This window comes from Microdochium trichocladiopsis, assembly GCF_020744255.1.
Source record: "Microdochium trichocladiopsis strain MPI-CAGE-CH-0230 chromosome Unknown B0I36scaffold_8, whole genome shotgun sequence".
Lineage (NCBI taxonomy): Eukaryota > Fungi > Ascomycota > Sordariomycetes > Xylariales > Microdochiaceae > Microdochium > Microdochium trichocladiopsis.
The window spans coordinates 2,508,629-2,523,524 of NW_025763551.1; the positions used below are offsets into that span (position 1 = coordinate 2,508,629).

Sequence of the window (14,896 nt, forward strand, 5' to 3'; positions counted from 1 at the left end):
GACAGAAAAGAACAGAGCTGGACAAGGGATAGCCAAGGCGTACCCAGACATAATGGAGCTTCGTTTTGTGGTGGTTCTCAGTGTTTGAAAACAGGCGTTCGACGTTGGTCACTGATCTTGAAGACCTGTGGTGGGCTGATCTGATGGCTTGGGATGAATCTCGAATCGGGCGGGACCTTTGGTTTGCGCCGTTGTTGGCTGTGCACCAAAAGAGCGCTTTTGCATAAGTTTGCTGTGCATAAGACAAATTGTGCAGAGAGCCTTGGCTGGTGGTGTAGCGCCGAGCAATTGGCGCCAGTGGGCTATGATGCGACAGTCGAGCAAGCTCCTCCATGCTTGCTTGCCTACGCCAGACCCAGTGTTTCTTGACCCTTGCACGCGCAACCACCAACGCTTCTTGCCAATTGAGGCTTTGCGAACCTCTACTTTCGCAACAAACACGACCTCGACAAGCGACCTTTTGCGCCAACGACCGTCTCACCAGCAGCGGCTGAGACACGATAGGCCACAGAGACAAATACTCCGGAGGCCGACCAGAATACCCGTCTGCCGAGCTGCGCGCGTGACGGCAACTCCAGGCTTTTGTCCATTCACTATGCGAACGGCAGTGGTTGTCGACCTTGCATGTTCGTCGCGCCGACCGCGTTGCGCAGTCTGAACCAGCACACGAGCCGACCAGTCCCTCATAAGCACGCTCTAGAATTGCGCAGGCATACTTCTATCAGGTCATAGCTTTTGCGCTGGCTGGTTGTCCTACAAACGACTCCCAAGCACTTCGACTAGGATTAGACCTCACGACGAGAGCTTCGACGACGATCAGCAGGAACCCTTCCCGCCATTCGCCGTGGTCGACCGTGGGCGCAGCGCTTTCTTTGATGCTGCCTTCTCCTAAAGCTTCCTGTTTCAACTTCTTTTGAGCTGTTTCGATCGTGCCCGACCATGGCGTCGACACAGCTCTCAGTGCCTGACCAGATTCGGCAGCTCGAAGATGCGCGCAAGCTTGTCCTGGGTGAAGTGAGCTATTATCCACAAGTCATCCAGGCAACTCTGCCAATCATCGGGCCTACCGCCAAAGTTGAGTTCCGGAGATGGGGCACAGAGTTCCTGTGCGAGGCCTTTGCGTCGCCGGTGGCGCCTCTGAGCCAGAAGGAGACCTGGTGCATAATAGTATTGGAGACCCTCAAGCAGCTTCTTGAAGACCCAAAGCAGGACATCATCGTGCTCAGGAGTGCCATCCAGGCTTCTGCAAGCATATATCCCATTGCTCTTAGGTGGATGTAGGTTGTCCCAGATCCCCCTTTGCCCGTATCGTAGACCCCTCTACCTGCTCCTCGTAGTCGTGCTCCTGTCTGCGCTGTACAAGCCTCGCATCATTGCTGAGCTTGTCAGACTCTTGCATTGCGTTTGTTACCTGCCTGGGGGCCACAAGCCAAGAGGCGTGAGGTGCTCTGTGGCGAAGCTACGCAACAACCTTTTCCGGCTCGCTGCTATGTCTACGTGAATTTCGCTGACCGTGTGTCTTCCCGATAGCATTGGCAATGCGTACGACACGTCGTCGTGGGAACGATTAGTGGCCATCAAGGCGAGGATCTTCCAGATCTGGGACTCGTCTCCTTCGACAGTCCGGATATGCTGCATCAAATTTGCTCAGCGCGTGGTGCTGGCCCAGACTGCAAGCATACATTCAGAGCCTCGAGTATGTCTCGTGTTCCTAGCATTCCGGAGGGCTGCCATTCAACTTCCCAGCGTACTGACGCCCACTACAGCGTAGCGATCCTTTGGACATATCCCTGCGGATGGTCACTCCAGATCACCCATTATTAGATCCCCAATCCCTCGAGGCTGAGGCGTTCGGAGTCTTGGACAGGATGCTAGCAGTCCTCCAGGAGAACAGCAGGTAAGAACGGTGTCTTGGCCCCCATGCCGAAGCGTTATCGCTGACACTTCCGCGTATCATGTAGTGATGCTCTTCTCATCGATGGCACACTCAATACACTCTCTGTTCTCATCAGAGCCAGGCCAAGCACTTCAACTCGTATTATCAATGTCGTGCTCAACTTTAACCCTTTGAAGCTTGCCAACTCGCCCATGACCCCCAAGAACAAGGTCTTGATAAAGTCCATGGAGAAGACAACGAGGATGCTGTGCATGCACCTGGCGAGACGGTAAGCCGCGAAACGAGCATTGACATAGCCGGCTGTGTACTAATAGGAGGCAGTGACCCCAACAATCCTCTTGCCGGGCGCATACAACAACATGTCGAGCGGCTCATGCGCGCTCGTGCCGACATCTTTGACAATGCCGGACGAAAACGTATGGTGCCTGTGCCAGCTGAGGATGGTGATTCCAAGAGGCAGAGGACAGCAAACATGTCCGCCGAACCTGTTCTAAACATCGCGCCGCTGGATCCTGCAGTCACACATAGTCTCGCTGATGTGTTCGCCCTGACACAAGATACGGCTATCAAGAGTGTGCACGTACCCGACTTAGTCGCCGCATCTCTAGCAGCTCGGATAAGCATCCGCACGATATCCGGTCTTGATGCCGGCCTCCTGGATAAAGCTCTCAATGTGAGTACTTGATACTATTCACGTCACGGGAACATCTGCTCATCTCCACATAGGCAATCCGGGAACGATTGGCTGTTTTACACGAGGCTTCACCGGCTGTTGTCAATCCTGAGACAGCGAAGCTGGATTTGGATGAAGATGACGACGATTATGAGCCTGACTACTTTGCGGCAGAGGACACGGAGCAGATCCTAAACAAGCTTGACTCATCCGGCGCTGACGAGGGCGGCGACAGGCAAAAGCCAATCGCGCTGACGTCCCTAGCTTTGCCGACATTCAAGCTCCCGCCTCCGCCGACGCTCAATCCCGAGCAGGCGGCCAAGGTTGGCCAGAGTTCTGTCGCGCGGGTGTTTGGAGCCATGCGAACGCTTGAAGACCCCGCGGTGAAGAGAACAAAGGCTGGCATCAACCGCCTCGCCGCGAGCTCATACGACCGCGACTCTTGGATCACGGTCCTGGCACGACTGGCGACACGTGCCGGCGCAGGACTAGACGAAAGCACCATCAAGGACGATGAAGACAGCAAGGTATCCTTACCACAGGTCAACATCAGCAACTCCATACGAGATCTGCTCTATGCGTACATTCTCGAGGATTTCCGAAAACGCATCGAGGCGGCGGTGTCGTGGCTCACCGAGGAGTGGTACAACGACCGGCTACAGCAGCGAGCCGCGGCATCGGCGCCGGAGCCGTGGGATCCCCCCGCGCACTACGACAAGTGGGCGCTGCGGCTGCTCGACGGCATCTTCCCCTACCTGCACGCGCAGGACAAGGTGCTGACGCGGTTCCTCAGCGAGCTGCCCGAGCTCAGCCCGCAGATCCTCTCGCGGGTCAAGGAGCTCTGCCGCGACCCGAGTCTGGTCAACCTCGCGCTCACGAGCCTGTACTACCTCGTCATGATGCGCCCGCCGGTGCGCGACATTGCGCTCGACGCGGTCGAGGGGGTCTGGAACGACTACGAGGACGCGCGGCCGATTGCCGCCAAGTACCTGCAGCGGTGGCGGCCTGGGTTCCTGGAGGCGGCCACGCAGAAAGAGCAGGCTGCTGCAGCGGCGGCGGAGGAGGGCAGTGCGAATGGCACTGCGGTGGCTGCGTGATAAGCTTAGCAGCAGGAGGTTGAGCCTTGGTCCCATTGAACTTTTACAACAGCAGGGGCAGCGGCCAAAGAGAGGGAAAAAAGAAGGCTGTAGTGTACCAGCTGGAATGTGAAGACAAATACAACATTGAGCGCTTCACTCGGCAATGTCTCCCATGTTGGAGGATTACATCGCATCCGGGAACAGCGATGCACCACAGCACGCGGACGGTGGCTGCGTCGGAGTGGCATATTCGAGGGTGGCAACGCTTGGTGTTGTCACTACATTCTCGCACGAGTCATGTGGCACAGATAGCATTCATGAGAGTTTCTGTAGATATCATTACCAACTCGCGTCTAGACGCGCAGCTTGTCGCGAATCCTTTAGACCTTGGAGTTGTGCATGAAGCAGTTATTGGCTTCTGCCAGTCTAGTGATTCGCGTGGATCGACTTCCTAGGGTCACGGATGATCTCTTCATTTAAATCGTCAACAAACCTGTGGTACACGAACTGCTTATGGTACATTGCATTTTATGGACAGCTTGTCCTTCGTGTTTATGATGCCTGTAACACCAATATTGGACAATATAACTAAGCTTGCAAAGCCATCGAGCAATAGTGTGTCCTCCATACCTGAACAATCTCTCAGCAGGCATCATCCTTGAACACGGCCTGGACTCTGTCTCTGCCCGCATCCCATGTCGTGTGCAAAGAACTCGAGACACTCAGCGTCAGGTCTCATGCTCAAGAGCCGCGGCAAAGCTTGACCAGGGACTTTAGAGAGGACCCCCCTTCCAAACAAGGGGTCAAAATCAACGAGGGGCCACAGCCACTGCAAATACGGAATTTCCGCACTGCAATGGTGCATGCGAAGCTGAGCAGGCACGACAAACAAACAGCCAATCCACAGCTGCGCTATTGCCAAACGCAGGTAATGCCTCTCTGGACATCGCAAACAAAGCTCACGATGCGCGCAGAAACACAGAAACGCCAAACAGTAAAAAGTTGACAAAAGGAAAGGTACAATGGAGGAATCTAACCTCCTTGCGATGGACTCGCGGGGAATCGAACCCCGGACCACTCCCAGATTATTCTAGATGGAGATCCAGAGATGCTAAGGGAGTATTATACCACTAAACCACAAGCCCTTGTGATTGGTTGAGAGACTTTAGTCTTATGTTGCAACATGATCGCGAGAGGCTCTAGTCTTGTTGTCTCGCATTTCAACGTCATCCTTTCTCATTGCGTTGGCGTCGTGCTCGGTTCGGCCGTTTGGGGAGGCCCTGTGGTCTATGTTCTGCTTCCATGCAAGTGACCAGTGCATCGACACGACCTTGAGGGCTTCGCACAATGCACAGGAAAGCATGACCTAATTGGGAAACGCTATCCCCAGATTTTGCCGGGGGGTTGTCGTAGCTCAAAGATAAACGTGAAAAGCCCGGCAAGTCCATGCCACTTTGCAGGGGGAGCTTTATCTGTCTGCAACAGTCTGGCTCGCACAGCTCTGATGAGCCCGCGGGCGGGCCCCTGCAGGTACTCACGCCGTAGGCCAGTGGCGCTCGACAAACCAGCAGGCGCCACACGGCCACTGCCGAGAAATGGGGCGTCCAGGTTTCGGCTCTGGCGACCTTAAAAAAAGGGGAGCTGATTGGGCGGCTGGCCTGATAAGGAAAATCGTGGGGAGGATGGGACGACGGGCCAAGGTTGGGGTATTTGGGATTGTTACATGGATTTGCAGTCGTCGTCGATCTCTTTGGATGGGGTCTGTCTCATTGGGAGGACTGTCCATCCGTGCTGGTGAACAGTGGGAGGGTTCTCATCGACCACCAAAAACACACAGCACGAAAGGTAGTGGCTTGACCTGATCCCCCAGAGCAAGTCATTGCTGTCGAACTCTCGTGGTTTGGATGCAAGAGACGACATGTTCCCTCCAGAACCCGCTTTCAGTCATGGCTCCGGAATATTGGCTGGCTGCTTATCTCTTGGCACCAGCTCAGAGGAAAACCAGGCCTGCAAGAGGACCGCGGCTTCCGTCCAAGACAAGCAGGGATGCCCGTCTACTGACTCAAACACCATCTTGCGTATTGTACCTGGTCACACACAGCCGATAAGCTGGGCGCCCCGAGAGCTTCCGGACTGGCTTGAGCCTCACACACAGCAGCAGCGCCGTGTTACCAGACCAGGAAGTATTTGGCTAGGCCAGGCGGAAGCGGCGAGGAGTCCCGGCTCTGCGCTGCCGTCCAGTATCCACCACTACCACCACCACCACCATGACTACACCAGGCAGGTCTGCAGGTACCTCCCTCCTCGGCCGTGCCTGCTGCACTGCACACACTGACGTACCCCCGGCCCCCGATCCACGGCGAAGCAGACGCGTGTGCGTGTGCGTGCCACCGTCCGTCACGAGCGCTGGCGACCTCTACTACATACACCCAAGACCTGGAGATGACTGCATCTCTTGGCAGCAGATAACGGCACGGCAATGTGCCCAGCTCCGTTCCGCCTGGGTCCTGTCTCCTGGAATGCCATTATAAGAACGGGGCCGTGATCCCCGTTGCCGAGTCGCCAATGTTGTCGCGCGCACGTCTCCATCACAGGGCGGGACTGGTCCATCCAGGCACTTGCTCAACCAACTTGGATAATCACAGCTGCATCTCGAGTTGAACAGCACACGCAGACCATCTGAAGCGGCACGCTCAAGGCAAACGCCCACCATGAGTGACGAGATCCTCCCCGTCCTCGAGTGGCCGGCGTACGAGGTCAACCCAAACGGCGGCGACCCCATCACCCAGGACCTCAATGCGCCGTACGACAAGGGCGACCTCTGCTGGCTGCTCGTCAGCACCGTGATATGCTGGCAGATTACTCCGGTACGTGTTTCCTGGCTTCCGCTGCCATATACTCCCCCATCAGTCTGGAGACCGGGCTGACATGTTGGCGTCCTTCTCGCCTCCGCCCTGCTCAGGCCATCGGCTTCCTCTACGCGGGCATGCACCGCCGCAAGGCTGCCCTGACCATGGTCTTCCAGTCGCTCTTCTGCGCGTGTGCGTGCGGCATCCAGTTCTGGGTCTACGGCTACTCGCTCTACATGTCGCACACCGAGTCTGCCGTCTGGGGCGACCTCTCCCTCGCCGGCCTGCACAACGTCATGGCCTTCCCGTCCCAGGCCAACACCGGCATCCCGGACATCCTGTATGCTGCCTTTGGCATGACCTTCGTCACCGCCACGGCCATGATCTTGGCCGGTGCGATGCTCGAGAGGGGTCGCCTCTTCCCAAGTATGGTCTTCTTGCTGTGCTGGACAACCTTTGTCTACTACGTGTAAGTTCTTGTCCCCTTCCGACCCCGGGTGCCGCATTATTACCCGCGAGGGACAATCTGAGAGCTGCGCTGACCCTGCCCATCTTCTCTTATTCGACAATAGCCTCGCGTATTGGGAATGGAACCCGTCTGGATGGCTTTATCAGCTCGGCGTGTATGACTTTGCCGGCTCCGGTCCAGTCCACATCGCGTCCGGCTTCGGCGCGCTCGCTTGGTCCCTGATGCTCGGGCCCCGAGTCCGTTCTGATTCCGTCTTCGACAGCACCAAGCATGACCCAGCCACTTCCACGGCCGAAGCACAACCCGCAACGGCCAGCTCGAGTGGGAGCACCAACGGCCAGGACCCATCGGCCCGGGAGAAAACCGCCGCCACAGCCACGACCCCGACTGCCGCGGCTGAGGCCGCCGCCGCCGCCACTGAAGTCCGCAAGCACGAGAACCGACACCACACTCGCCCGCACAACCCTTTCCTCGTCGGCCTTGGCACGGTTCTCATCTGGTTCGGCTGGTTCGCGTTCAACGGCGCGTCGACGGCTAATCTGTCCATCCGCTCCATCTACGTCGTCGTCAACACCAACCTCGCCGCCTGCGGAGGTGGCCTGGCCTGGGCTGGGCTCGAGTACCTACATGAGCATTTCGACTTCCGTCGGCACAGCCACGGCAGCAACAAGAAAACGGATGATAGCGTCGAGCTCGGCCCCGTCACCACAGCAGCACTTGGGGGAGGGGGCAAGTTCAGCATCGTCGGCTTCTGCAGTGGTATTATTGCCGGGCTGGTCGGCATTACGCCCGCGGCGGGTTTCGTACCCGTGTACGTGGCGTCACTGATCGGGGCTGTGACGGCGACGGCTTCCTTCTACGTGGTCCGGCACAAGCACCGGCTTGTCCTCTTCGGCCACGTCCTCGACGACGGGCTCGACATCTTTGCCATCCACGGCGTCGGCGGCGTCGTCGGCGACATCCTCACCGGCTTCTTCGCCGCCACTTTTGTCCCGGCCCTCGACGGCGCCAGCGGCGCAACCTATGCTGGCGGCTGGTGGGAGGGCAACTACATCCAGATGGGCTACCAGCTCGCCGCGGCGCTCACGTGCGCGAGCTGGAGCTTCGTCGTGTCCTGCGCCCTGCTCTTCGTCATCAACAAGATCCCCGGCCTGCACTTGCGCGCCACCGAGGAGGAGGAGATCCGCGGGCTGGACTTCAAGTATCTGAGCGACAGCCTGGGCGGGGACTGGGACTCTGAGATGGGAGAGGACGGCGGCCATGTGAGGAGATATGTCCTCCAGGCGTACGAGGGCGTCCCTGTGCCTGTCGCTGCTGTTGCTGGTCCTGCTGCCGCGCCGGGCTTGGGCGGTGTCAAGGCAGATGGCGGCGAGGTGGTGAAGCAAGATTGATTGCGTCGTCATCGACGTCGTTGTTTGGCTGAGGAGACGGCATCGTAACATGTCATTACAGTAACGTGATGTTGCTCAGATAGACCCAAATAGCCTGCAACTCTTTTAATAACCACAAATCTCGGCATAATTCAAGCTTAGCAGTGACGATTCCCTGGCCGCGAGGTTGCACATTTACAACTTACACGTATCCGGGACACATCATGCACGGCACCAGATCCAGGGCGCGCACCAACAAGCCTCACTTATCAGTCACTTTTAAATTCGCAAATAGGGTACGTGTTGTGTGCATGCGCCATCCACTGGCGCGTGGTAGTGGTGTCATAAAATTCGTTCTATCCTTTGGCCATACCCCCCAGAGAAATCAGAATCGCAGGCATATATATCGTAGGCCGTGACTGCATGATTTGCCTCTCAACGTCCCTGCCATAATACCCCTCAGAAAGCAAAACCCATAACGCCAACATGGATATGTTTGAACCATGTCTATAGATATCTCGCTCGATGATGCTTTTCCCGCTACTTTCTATAATCACCCACCCGTTGCTTTTCGTCCTGTATTAAATCTCGACACCAAAAACTTAGTGGGTGCCGTTTGTGCCGTTCTCCTTGGCGCCGGTGACGGCCGCGAGCAGAGCCTGCTCAACATCGCGGACGAGATCCTCGGGCTCCTCGATACCGCTGCTTATCCGGACAAGGTCGTCAAAGACACCAACAGCCTCACGATCAGCCTGGGGGATACCAGCGTGGGTCATGGCACTGGGGAGCTCGACAAGAGACTCGATACCGCCAAGAGATTCGGCGAGAGTGTAGATCTTGGTGGACCGGCAGAAGCGCTCGGCAGCCTCCCGACCCCCCTTGATGCGGAAGGACAGCATGCCGCCACCCATGCCGTCGCGGTGCTGCTTGAGCGCGATGTGGCGCTGCGGGTGCGAGTCGAGACCGGGGTAATTGACGCTGATGACGTGCGGGCTGGCCTCGAGGGCCTTGGCGACGGCGGTAGCGTTGATGGTGGACTGCCTGACGCGCAGGTGCAGCGTCTTGACGCCGCGGTGGGCGAGCCACGAGTCAAAGGCCGAGGGGACAGCACCGCCGGCGTTCTGAAGGAAGGCGAGGCGGTTGCGAAGCTCATCCGAGTTGCAGGCGGCGAGGCCCATGACGACGTCGCTGTGGCCATTGATGTACTTTGTGACCGAGTGGACGACAATGTCGGCGCCATGGTCGAGAGGGTTCTGGACGTAGGGGCTGAGGAAGGTGTTGTCGACAACGACAAGGACGCCGCGGGCGTGGGCAGCGGTGGCGACGGCGCGGATGTCGACGAGGCGCAGGGTCGGGTTGCTGGGAGACTCGATCCAGATGAGGCGGGTGTTTTCGCGGATGTGCTCGGCAATATCAATTTCGATCTGCGGGGTGAAGGTGACATTGACGCCGTGGGCCTTGGCGACCTGGGTGAAGTAGCGGTGGGTGCCGCCGTAGACGTCGCTGACGCTGATGACGTGGGAGCCGCTGGCAAGACTCTGGAGAATGGTGGCCGTGGCGGCACTGCCGCTGGCAAAGGCGAGGGCGTGCTTGGCGTGCTCGAGGGCGGCCACGGCAGCCTGGAAGTTGTCGCGGTTGGGGTTGGACGAGCGTGAGTACTCGTACTCGCCGACGGGCTGGCCGACGTTCGACTGCTTGAAGGTGGTCGACAGGGAGATTGGCTCAATGACGGCACCGGTGACGGGGTCGTGAGGGGCGCCGGCGTGGACGGCGAGGGTGCCAAAGCCGTGGACGGGCGAGGGGGCACGGGGCGGGGTCACGACGGACCCCGAGTCGGCAATGGCAGCGGGAGACATTGTCTGCTGTTGGATGTGTGTGTGTCTGTGGCTATAACACTGGTGATGGTTTGTTCTGTCGAGGGACAGGGCGATTGACCTGTCGAAGAGCCGGTTGAGCGACTAGGAGTATTTGGAGTGAAGAGGCTTGACTCGAGGGAAAGGAGCAAGCCGGGCCGGATCGGTGTGATGCGGGGTGCCTTGGTCTTTATGTAGCTGGCGGACGCAAGGGCTGTTGTTGATGTCGTATTGAGACAGGCAGATGTTGCAAGATAAGTGAGTGCCAACTCTGCCACGGCCCTGGAATGGATCCGCTGGAGAGGTCCGGGCAAGGTGCAAAAAAAATACTTTGACTGGCCGAGTGTTATGTAAATGTTTGGCCATGCGGGCCGGGTCCCTGCGACGCCTTTCTAGAAGGAGCGCTCCATCAAGAAGGTGGTGGGGTGCCGTGCATTCCGTAGGGCGCAGGGGCTCCTGACTAATTCTTTGCTTCCTTCTTTTCTTGCGCTGCGCGGACGTTACGGTAAGAAGATCTGCCCTGGTCCTAATGACAGGACACGCAGCTTGGCTTGGTAAGCCATTTCCTTGCCTCGAGCTTTCTGTGAGACATGGTGTCGCTGGCTCGGCGTCGTGAGATGCCCATGGCGTCATCACCCAAGGACCGCCATGGCCGCCGCTTCGATGGCCCTTCTGGAAAATTAAGATTTTCGAATTGCGGTCAGCCTGCATGGGCCGGCCGGCCTCGCGTCGCATCCGTCGCGGCTCTCGCGCTCCCAGCCAATGCCCGCCGTGTCACATGCACACCCTCCTTCCTTGGTGCGAGCACGTCAGCGCAGGCCGCGATGCTGCCATCAGGGGGAAAGTGTCCTCAGGCACCCCAACAACCGTGTCATCATCATCTTGCTTACCCGTCCTCCTTACTCTCTGCAAGGCGTCTCACAATTACAAAACTTTGCCTTCTCTGCTCTTTGCCGAACCCCTCCACTAATAAGCCGCCATTCTCCGCTTGCACCCGGCACCCTGGATGGAGCCCCCCGGCACTTGCCTAAACGGGGCCTGTCCAGGTGTCACAAGTGGACTGGACGAGGGCAACTCCCCGCTGGACCCTGCCTGGGAAGTGCCGTGAGGAGGTCACTGTGTCGCCCATCCTATTGTCTCGGATTCCCATGTGTCCTTGTTTTTGGGGTATCTTTCCCGTTGGTGATTCATTGTGCTGACTGTGTGGTGCAGATTGCTCTCATCAACACCAATGTCTCTCACCTACGCATTTCTTGATTGTGCCAGCATTCACCTTGTCGATGGATCCCGTGTCGTGGACCATGGTCGGCCATTCGAATAAAGAACAAAGCCAAGCCTGACAAATTTGATAATGTACAACAAGCGACTTGCCCAAAATTGTGCACATCCTCAACCCAGGCCCACCGCAAACCTATGTGCCTGCCCCCTCTCTCCACTCCCTCGTTCCTCCATCTACACATTCTGCACATCCGCAATCCCTCGTCCTCTCATCGCCCCCGCCGCCCATTCTCTTTTTTTTTCTAGACCTGGGCCTGCAGAAAGTCGAGAATCTTGCCGTACGTCGTCGGCCAGGTATACTCGAGGTTCAGGCCGTGGCCCGACTCTGGCACCACAAAGGTCTCAAAGTGCGACGAGTTCTTGAGCAGCGAGGCCGACACGTCGAGGAACGTCGAGTCTGGGGTCGTGCAGTTGCCGCCGCAGAAGGGGATGTCGTAATCTGCCCCAGCCAAAGAAGAAGAAAAACGTTAGCCATTGTCAGCTCAAAACGTCATTCAGTATCAATGGGGGCAGGCAGGCAGTCCGGACGGCATCCACGGGACAACCAATCAACAATAGAAAATGAAGAAAAAACCAGACAATTCCGCGGGGGTCCATAGACCAAAAGAAATGGACAAAAAACATTTTCGACTCACCTCCAGTGATAATCAGCACCGGTCCCTCAAACGCAGAAGGAACCCCCGCGGGAGCCCCCAGCGTGAGCAGCTCGCCATACGTGACGGGCTGGCCGACCTTGTACGCGGCCTCGAGCACCGCGGGGTCAAAGTTCTCAGAGGCGAAAAAGTTCTGCTGCACGCCCGTCAGGTTCTGCGGCGCCAGGTACCCGGCGGCATACTTGTCCGCGAGCCCGGGGATGGTGTCGACGCCCACAAAGTTGGCTCCGTACAGGAAGTAGGCGACGTAGTCGGGCACCTGGGTGAAGCCGGTGAGCACCAGGCCGTCCGAGAGGTCCGGCCGCGCGGCTCCGAGGGCGTAGCTCTGGATCGAGCCGAAGCTATGGCCCACGTGGACCGTCTTTGCGAACCGGGCCGACACCCCTGGCAGGCCGCCCTCGCGGAGCTGCGTGGTGAGCTGCTCGAGGATGGCAATCTCGAGCCAGGACTGGACCTCGTTGATCGGGTCGGCGCCGGCGTCACACCCGGGGTAGCTCTCGCCAATGCCGAACCGGTCGTAGCTGAAGGTGCTGTAACCCTTGGCGAGGGCCTGGTTGACGTAGCTGTAGTTGTAGTTGGCGTAGGGGAAGTCCCAGTACGACCGGTCGAAGCCGACGCCGTGCGTGAGGACCTGGAGCACAGAGCCGGGCTCGTTCGCCGCCGGCTCGCAGTAGGTCGCCGCGATGTTGTATGTGCCACTGACTGTGTATATCTGTGTGATGTCTCGTTAGCGAGGTTCAGAGCAAAGGACAGTTGCGATTAAGTCCTGAGAAAGAGAAGGGGGCAGGCGGAAGCAATGAGTCGGGGGCGGGAAGACAAGGAAAAGGCACATGCCTCCTCGAGCACTTGTTGGGTGTAATTAGCCCCGCGCTTCCCGAGCCTGAGGATGAAGTCGGTCACGTCAATGTTGTTTTCCGGCGGCTGCAGGTTGAACCTGCCGTTGCGGGCAGAGACGGTCACCGGAACCGTCAGGTTTGTGCAGCACTTCGCCGAGACGGCCGCGGCTGAGACGACGGCGGTCACGAGCGCAAGACTGAGGCGGGCCATTGTGGAAGGATGTGTCTGTGTTGCGTTGATCCGTCACGACGTTCGTGTTGGCGATAGGTCTGGTATAGGACGACCAGCAGTTTTTGAGATGACCCGGAATCCAAGCCCATGATCGGTGACTACCGCCATGGCGACATGCCCGCTCTTATACCAGCCGGCAGGGTCTTGGCTAGTAACTTACGTTACTCATGGCCCATGCCGCAGCTTGTCTAACCAAGATCATGACAACATGAGCGGCTGCATATGTGACAAATCCCTGTTGCGCGATGCATGTGCTCCATAAGTGATGGCGCCTTGCTAGCGTGTGCCGACCTTGAGCCCAAAGGCCCCATCACCGCGTGGCTCGAGTGGCGGTAGGTAGCAGCAAGTTGGTTAGTAGCAGAGAATAACCTTTGGAGGGCTGGGCATTGTGTCAAGAGTATGTGTATCTCCGGTAGCCGTCCGCCGTGCGGGTCGACGTCACCGAGGAAACCCAAAGAAAGAAAGGAAAAAGTACCCGCATCCCGCGCTGCATGGCGCAGAGCGGGAGTCAGATGCCGGCAGCCGTCTGTGCAAGAGCCGAACCGACCATGTACATACCTTAGTGCTGAACAGCTGGACAGCTGGCTTGAAAGACACGAGCCGAGATGCATCGACCCCGGATCCCGGCCCCAAACAGGCACAACACCGCCCTTTTCCAATGTCTCTGCTGCCGCTGTGTTCGGGTCGTCACGCATGAGGGTGAATGATCCAGGCCAGCCGAGCAGAAGCAAGCACATGACGCACGCCATGGGCGGGGCGAGCCGGCAGTGGCCGTCTTGGTCGAGACGGATGATGCTATTCTCGGATGCCCGTCCTGGGGGAAGAGCCCATGCTAGATTGCCTGGAATAATTAGCTTCGGCACAAGTCCCACAGTATTTGGAATAAGAGGCAAGGCCCGTCCATGACAACGTACACACGCTAAAGTAAGCGTAAGCATCAAAAAAGCCGACAGGTTGCTGCCGCCGCTCCGGAGACGACGGCCCCACTCCGCCTCTCGCGCGAGGCCCCGAGAGCCAGTAGGGTTCATTCCTGCATCGCCGGCCTGTCCCAGAACGGCAATCCCTCATCTCGATGACATCGATGGGCCTCGGAGTCCTCCCCCCCCCTGCAAAAGTCGATTCCAAATTTCTGGTCTGGTGGTCATTGAAGGTGGTGCGGGGAGCTCGCGCAGAGGACGCAGCAGCTAACGTTCGCGCACAATGCCGCTTGTCCGTCGTATTAGCCAAAGTTTACTTTTCTCGCCACGGCATGCTCAGTCAGGCACATGCATCTGGTAGTGCGTGGTGGCATGGGAACGGTCCGTCGTGGCGTATACTCGGCTGCCAAGCCCCCACGATCCTCTGCATCCCTCTGAATTGCATCCTGTCCGTCTCCCTCGCGGCACAATATGTATAGAGGGCCATTGACTAATTAGAAGTCCAGGCGAGCGCTGTCTCTTCTTGATTATAGGGCCCCCCCGCAGGTCCGCCACTCGTCCAGCGAGAGAGCCAGCGAAGAGTGGCTGCATGTCAATCTGCAAGGCTGGTGATGTGACGAGGGTGCAGCCAAGACATATCGCATGACTGATGTGCTGTAGCTACGCTGATGGCTGTCGTCATGAGAGCCAGGTTCACATTGCACCGCCATTTACCTTCATCCCAGATCTTTTGGTCCGTCGTTTGTGATTTTCCCCAAACAGGGCCATACTGTTAGTAGTCGTGGAATGT

At 57.9% G+C, this 14,896-nt stretch overlaps 4 protein-coding genes and 1 non-coding gene across 5 annotated transcripts; 2 read left to right on the forward strand and 3 right to left on the reverse strand.

Annotated features, from left to right (window-relative positions):
* Positions 1-939: 939 nt before the first annotated feature.
* B0I36DRAFT_376223 (uncharacterized protein) lies at positions 940-3,667 on the forward strand (the record flags this gene model as incomplete). Its single annotated transcript, XM_046160435.1, has 6 exons — positions 940-1,277; positions 1,531-1,696; positions 1,767-1,897; positions 1,962-2,165; positions 2,219-2,570; positions 2,624-3,667. The coding sequence occupies 6 exons, from the start codon at positions 940-942 to the stop codon at positions 3,665-3,667; spliced, it is 2,235 nt and encodes a 744-aa protein (XP_046009685.1).
* A 1,029-nt stretch (positions 3,668-4,696) lies between these two features.
* On the reverse strand, positions 4,697-4,794 carry B0I36DRAFT_t139. Its single transcript has one exon. It is a non-coding gene; the product is annotated as a tRNA-Ala (tRNA).
* A 1,221-nt stretch (positions 4,795-6,015) lies between these two features.
* On the forward strand, positions 6,016-8,495 carry B0I36DRAFT_330715 (ammonium transporter AmtB-like domain-containing protein). Its single transcript, XM_046154875.1, has 3 exons — positions 6,016-6,516; positions 6,612-6,967; positions 7,071-8,495. The coding sequence occupies exons 1-3, from the start codon at positions 6,361-6,363 to the stop codon at positions 8,356-8,358; spliced, it is 1,800 nt and encodes a 599-aa protein (XP_046009686.1). The 5' UTR covers positions 6,016-6,360; the 3' UTR covers positions 8,359-8,495.
* Positions 8,496-8,598: 103 nt separating this feature from the next.
* B0I36DRAFT_330716 (Cys/Met metabolism PLP-dependent enzyme) lies at positions 8,599-10,545 on the reverse strand. Its single transcript, XM_046154876.1, has one exon. It carries the CDS (start codon positions 10,191-10,193, stop codon positions 8,940-8,942), a length of 1,254 nt encoding a protein of 417 aa, XP_046009687.1. The 5' UTR covers positions 10,194-10,545; the 3' UTR covers positions 8,599-8,939.
* A 1,033-nt stretch (positions 10,546-11,578) lies between these two features.
* Positions 11,579-13,272, reverse strand: B0I36DRAFT_158994 (Alpha/Beta hydrolase protein). Its single transcript, XM_046148631.1, has 3 exons — positions 12,956-13,272; positions 12,104-12,833; positions 11,579-11,907 (listed from the first exon to the last, which is right to left on the reverse strand). Exons 1-3 carry the CDS (start codon positions 13,166-13,168, stop codon positions 11,711-11,713), a joined length of 1,140 nt encoding a protein of 379 aa, XP_046009688.1. The 5' UTR covers positions 13,169-13,272; the 3' UTR covers positions 11,579-11,710.
* Between the last annotated feature and the right edge of the window lie 1,624 nt (positions 13,273-14,896).

What these genes read in the sequence shown, in the direction of transcription:
- B0I36DRAFT_330715 (XM_046154875.1), top strand. Translation starts at nt 6,361, where the DNA reads ATGAGTGACGAGATCCTCCCCGTCCTCGAGTGGCCGGCGTACGAGGTC. An exon ending in TATGCTGGCAGATTACTCCG is followed by an intron (nt 6,517 to 6,611) that starts GTACGTGTTTCC and finishes CGCCCTGCTCAG; the next exon opens with GCCATCGGCTTCCTCTACGC. An exon ending in ACAACCTTTGTCTACTACGT is followed by an intron (nt 6,968 to 7,070) that starts GTAAGTTCTTGT and finishes ATTCGACAATAG; the next exon opens with CCTCGCGTATTGGGAATGGA.
- B0I36DRAFT_330716 (XM_046154876.1), bottom strand. Translation starts at nt 10,193, where the DNA reads ATGTCTCCCGCTGCCATTGCCGACTCGGGGTCCGTCGTGACCCCGCCC.
- B0I36DRAFT_158994 (XM_046148631.1), bottom strand. Translation starts at nt 13,168, where the DNA reads ATGGCCCGCCTCAGTCTTGCGCTCGTGACCGCCGTCGTCTCAGCCGCG. An exon ending in CCCAACAAGTGCTCGAGGAG is followed by an intron (nt 12,834 to 12,955) that starts GCATGTGCCTTT and finishes GACATCACACAG; the next exon opens with ATATACACAGTCAGTGGCAC. An exon ending in GGTGCTGATTATCACTGGAG is followed by an intron (nt 11,908 to 12,103) that starts GTGAGTCGAAAA and finishes TGGCTGGGGCAG; the next exon opens with ATTACGACATCCCCTTCTGC.